General features: G+C 47.0%; 1 protein-coding gene across 2 annotated transcripts in view; it reads left to right on the top strand.

The window, feature by feature from the left end:
- Positions 1-245: 245 nt before the first annotated feature.
- The window catches only part of LOC122940447 (histone PARylation factor 1), a 42,789-nt gene continuing 37,034 nt past the window's right edge, over positions 246-6,000 (top strand). Inside the window, exons 1-2 of one of the 2 annotated variants that reach the window (XM_044297130.1) lie at positions 246-502; positions 2,805-2,965. In XM_044297130.1, the coding sequence (XP_044153065.1) occupies positions 2,902-2,965 (64 nt within the window). In that variant the 5' untranslated portion in view covers positions 246-502; positions 2,805-2,901. Of the gene's footprint in view, positions 503-2,799; positions 2,966-6,000 lie in introns of both variants that reach the window. The other variant, XM_044297127.1, reaches the window with a different exon arrangement.

Raw genomic sequence — 6,000 nt, 5'->3', positions numbered from 1 at the left:
AATCTGATTGGCTGCTATGGGCAGCTACGTCAGTTTTGATAAATCTACATGGCTTACAGTGTATAGATCTCTCTACCGTATTTACGGTACTTCACATGTGAACGCGCATATGTGACAACCTATAAGCATCGCTCTATCGCCCTCTAGTGGCAGGCGAGTGCACAACATTGCCCTATTAGTAAGGGTGTGTGGTAATCACTGTCGTCACCGCCTCCGTGCACGGCAATGACATGTGGTAGGTAGAAGCCGCAGGGAATCACTGTATACTGGTCTGAATACTACACCAACTCAGAACCGCGCACAGAACACTAAGAAAGCAGCCTCAGCCTTCCTTCTCTCCCTCCAGGCGCCCGCGCGGCCCGCATACTAGGACGCCGTGCGTGCTCGCTCCTGAGTAGAGGCGGCGAGAACGCTAGTGATGACGTCACGAAAAACAGGCGCGTCAAGCAAAAAGTCTGACATGGCGGGAGGCGGGAAAAGAGCACCGCAAGCCGAGCAACAGGTGAGGAGATGCTGAGAGCACCGGGCACGGAGGACGCGGGGGAGACAGCTACTTCACTTCAGCCGTAGCATGGCGTGGAAGAGACTGACAGGACATGCTGGGACATGTTGTTCCCCACCCGCTGCACGGGATGTCATGGGGGCAGCCTGTGAAGAAATGTGTCCCTACTGATGTGTGTGAGGAAACATGGTCATCTTGTAGAATAACTGCGATAGGGACTCCTAGCAGCCAATCAGATTGCCGCTTTTTTTTTGTCCAGCGCAGTTTAGGAAATGGAAGAAGTGATCTGATTGGCTGATGCTGGCATCTACCCTAGTTCCGTGTGAGGGTTAGGGCCAGTGAGTAGAGATGAGCGAACTTCTGTTTTAAGTTCGGCGTCTAAAGTTCGGGGGCGGGTTAGCGGAGAATCCCGATCTGGAACCGGATATGGATTCCGACTTCCGTTGTGGTCCGTGGTAGCGGAATCAATAATCGGCCATTATTGATTCCGCTACCACGGACCACAACGGAAGTCGGAATCCATATCCGGTTCCAGATCGGGATTCTCCGCTAACCCGCCCCCGAACTTTAGACGCCGAACTTAAAACAGAAGTTCGCTCATCTCTACCAGTGAGGTGACGTGTAACAGAACCTGAGGCAGTCCTCCTTTATTTTACTGACTTCATCACTCACTGGGGAGATTTATCAAAACTGGTATGAAGTAGAGCTGGCTTAGTTACTCATAGTAACCAATCAGATTCTAGCTTTTATTTCCCAAAGCTTCTTTGGGAATTGAAAGGTGGAATCTGATTAATTGTTATAGGCATCTAAGCCAGTTCTATTTTAGGCTACTTTCACACTTGCGCTTTTTGCCTCATCCGGCAAAAACGCTTCCGTTACTGATAATACGACCATCTGCATCCGTTATGACCGGATCCGGTTGTATTATCTTTAACATTGCCAAGACGGATCTGTCATCCAATGACGGAAAAAAAACCGTGGCTTGCTCTCCGGTATGGGAACGCAACCAAATGGAATGCGTTTTGGAGCCTTCTGCAGTTATGTTTTGTCCCCATTGACAATGAATTGGGACAAAACGGAAGCGTTTTCTCCGGTACTGAGACCCTATGACGGATCTCAATACCGAAAAATGTAAACGCACACTCACAATCTAAGTTCCCTATCAGTATGTCATTGGGGTGTGGGAGGAAACCGGAGTACTTAGAGGAAACCCACGCAAACACGGGGAGAACATACAAACTCCATAGAGAGGTTGTCCTTGGTCGGATTTGAACCTAAGACCCCAGCGCTGCTAACCACTGAGCCACCGTGCTGCCACTTGTCCTTCCATCAGAAGTGACTTGATCTCAGGGGGATCACAGTATAGGACACACTTTTGAAAAGAATAGATAAAGCTAGGCTACACTATGGTCCCAATTTATCAAATTGGTGCACAGGAAACCGGGCTCAGGCTACTTTCACACTAGCGGCAGCCTTCTCCAGCGGGCGAACAGCCTGCCGGATCCGTGCTGCCGCTAGTGCAGAGATCCGCTCCGGCCCCATGGACTACAATGGGGGCGGCCCGGAGTTCTGGCGGCAGCATGGCAAACATGCTGAGAGGCGGCTGGAATAAAAATACGTGTCATAGTTTTACTCAGGCCAGATCCGGCAGGCTGTTCACCCGCTGGAGAAGGCTGCCGCTAGTGTGAAAGTTGCCTTAGTTACCTATAGCACCCAATAAGACTCCACCTTTAATTTTTCAAAGGAGCTCAGAAAAAATGAAAGGTGGAATCTGACTGGTTGCTATGGGCAACCAAGCCAGTCTTCCTTTGCACCAAACATGGCGCAGGTGCTGTGGAATTTGGTGCAGTACCAGCATTGTGGAGGAGATTGTAAGAAGATTCTTCCACACACCATGAGGATCGTTTTTTTGACACAATAAAAGCACCGAGAGCTATGGGGACTGGATATTGCGGACATGCTAGAGGCGATCGAGCAGCCCATGTCCTCAGTCCTGTACACAAAATCCAGGTGACAGAATCCCTTTAAAACATCATTTTTCTCAGCAATGTGGGTACATATGAACATGGACCAACACAGATGCCTTCAGCTGCCAAGTGCACATGTAACAGGTCAGGCAGTTTCATAGGTACAAACCTGCTGACAGATGCCCTTTAATGTCTAGGAGGAATAATAGGAGCTGTACAAAGTATTTATTGGTAACGATGCTTCAGATTTATTACATGGAGAATACTAGACTTTACTAGAACAGACCTGTCAGGAGAGGTGACAGATCTATAATGTGCTTTATTCCGCAGAATAGTGGTACAGTAACAGAGGATGTTAAGAAGAGACGCTCTGATCCGTCAGATGTCCCGGCCGGCCTGCGGCAGGAGGTGGAGTCCGTGTACAGGCTTACTATGCCAGACGACTTCTATAGATTCTGGACATTTTGTGCAGAAATCAATCGAGATGAACCGTGCGGTAAGACAAGTGATATATTGGTTTTTGGTATTTGTAAACTTTTAGTGGTAAATGGAATGTTTCACTCCTCCTGCTGCTACTATAAGTTATTACTACTATACTATCATGTTACTATGTTATCAGCCATGTCTGTCCCTCCAAGGCCTTTATGTAAACTGTGAAAAATGTCTGAAAGACATTTGGGGTCATTCGTCAAACTGGTGCAAAGGAGAACTGGCTTAGTTGCCCGTAGCAACCAATCAGATTCCACCTTTAATTTTCCAAAGGAGCTGTCCAAAATGAAATCCATCATAGGATCTCAATAGCAGAGGAAACCGCTTCAGTTTTGTCAATAGGGACAAAACTGAACTGAAGGGAACGGAGTGCAACAGAACTCATTCTGTTTCATTGCCTTCCCATGACGCACACAAAAGCGCAGCAAGCAGCATTTTTGAGTGCATCCTGGGATGCGGAGCAAGACAGATCCAGTATGAAACACAATGTAAGTCAATGGTGCTGGATCTGTTTTCTCGGATACGAAAGAAAACTGATCCGTCCCCCATTGAGTTACATTAGTTTTAGTGACGAATCCATCATGGCTATTTTAGAGAAAATACAACCGGATCCATTCATAACAAAAGCAGACGGTTGTAATATCATGACTGAAGCGTTTTTACTGATCCCTGCTGGATCTAGCAAAAACGCAGATGTGAAAGTAGCTTAACCAATATGGAATGTTGTAATCTTTACAATGGAAAAGCCCTAAACCGTACATGGAATAAAGGGCATGTTTTGTTCTTTAAAAAATAGCCTCAAGATCTTTAAAAACGTATGTTTCAGTCAGTGCTGAAAGCAGCATCTAACTAGTTAGAGACACTGATTGCAGGGGTGTTGAAGGTTTGCCTTGGCAGCTAGGGGTCTAACAGTTGCCTTTAGTCAGAGCCTAGTGGGCATCCTGTGTGTTTTTTTTTTTTGTTGTTGTTGTTGTTCTTTCTACCTCCCAAAAATGCATACTTTGGAGGGCATATAGTATGTCTCTGTACGCCAGAAACACAGGTGGTGTTTCTATGCTGCCCTTGCCACTTTTTTCAAAAGGAGGGTTGGGGCCATTTCCCTCGTTCATTTACAACAGTTTTAATTTCTAAATGAGCAGCTGGCGTAGACTTCATTCTAGGCTCACTGACTGCCAGGGGATGTGACTAGTTTTTGACGATCTCTGCACATTGTCATAAATTAAGCGCAATCTCTAGGCTATCAAAGATCGGCATACAAGGCTAGTCTTTGATAAATGATCTCCAAAGTGATCAAAAAGTTCTATACACCCCAAAAAGTAAAAAACAAACAAAAACAAAGTTCTATAACTTTGGTATAGCTGAATACCAGAATAAAGATGTAATTTTATACTGCATGATTATTGCCATAAAAACAGTAGCGGAACTGCTGGGTGTGTGTCTCCCTTCTCTCTTCTGCTTGCCATAGACATAGTAGCAGTGAGCAGGAAGGGAGAAGGCATGAGCGCACTGCGTGCATGTGCAGCCACCTCTCCATTCCTAGCTGGGCGCAACAGGTCCCGTTCTGCAGGTGCTGCTATTGGACATTTATGGCATTTCCTGTGGATATGCCATACATTTCCCAGATGGAAAAACCCCTTTAACCCCTTCTCTACCATCTCTGTACATGTACGGCACTGGAGTAATGGGAAAACAGCAGAGACCTGTGGCTAATGCTGAGGGTTGCAGTCATTAAAGCCTTTAGATGCTATGATCAAGTGTGATCACGGCATCTAAAGGGTGAAAAACCTTGAAGCTCGCGCTTCTATGCTTCTTACCGGCATCCTCTGCGGCCAATAAGGATGACGGTAATTGATTTTAATACGCTGGGTCTCTCTGAATAGACCCAGGTTATTGAAGCTGCAGTTAGCTGCCAACATAAGAAATGAGCAGTTCAACTAAAGAAAAACCTGTTAAATATATAAAAAATATAAAAGTTTAAGGCTCCATTTATCATTGACCATCAAAAAAACTGCTGTGTGAATAACCACATAGACTACCATATGTCTTAAAACAGATGTGTGATGGGCGTTAAAAAAAAAAAGTCCATCACATGTCCGTTTTTCATGTGTGCGTGTAGCCTAAATCACCCCTTTCTGTCGAATAAAAAAAAAATACAAACCACAGATCGTCCCACCAAAAATGAGCCCCCACACAGCTCAGTAGATATAACTATAAAAAAAGTTATGGGGGGTCAGTATATGGTAGGGCTGCAACGATTAATCGATGTAATCGATTATATTCGATAACTGGATTCGTTGTCGACGAATCCAGTTATCGAATAATCACCGATTCGTTGCTATGCGGGCGGGCGGTCGCTGCATCTTTATTTTACCTTTTTACAATGACGCTCCTGTAACAGCCAGGCAGAGCGGACGGCGGCGTAACGTCACTCACTCACGTGACACGCCTGCTCCGCCTCCTTCATTCATGAAGTGGGCGGAGCAGGTGCGTCACGTGAGTGAGTGACGTTACACCGCCGTCCGCTCTGCCTGGCTGTTACAGGAGCGTCATTGTAAAAAGGTAAAATAAAGATGCAGTGATTAGTCCGACTTATAAGCATCGGGGCCGGGGCTGTTATGGGGAGGGGGGAGGATCTGTCTATGGCACTGCTATGGGGAGGGGGGAGGATCTGTCTATGGCACTGCTATGGGGAGGGGGGTCTGTGTATGGCACTGCTATGGGAAGGGGGATCTGTGCACTGTTATGTGGAAAGGGATCTGTGCACTGTTATGCCCATAACAGTGCACATATCCCCCCCTCCATAACTGCGCCACGCACATATCCCCCCCTCCATAACTGCGCCACCCACAGATCCCCCTCCATAACTGCGCCACCCACAGATCCCCCTCTCCATAACTGCGCCACCCACAGATCCCCCTCTCCATAACTGCGCCACCCACAGATCCCCCTCTCCATAACTGCGCCACCCACAGATCCCCCTCTCCATAACTGCGCCGTCCACAGATCCCCCTCTCCATAACTACGCCGTCCACAGATCCCCCT

The sequence above is a fragment of the Bufo gargarizans genome, chromosome 1 (genome assembly GCF_014858855.1).
Source record: "Bufo gargarizans isolate SCDJY-AF-19 chromosome 1, ASM1485885v1, whole genome shotgun sequence".
In the NCBI taxonomy this organism is placed as follows: Eukaryota; Metazoa; Chordata; class Amphibia; order Anura; family Bufonidae; genus Bufo; species Bufo gargarizans.
This window is presented reverse-complemented; position numbering and strand designations above follow the sequence as displayed.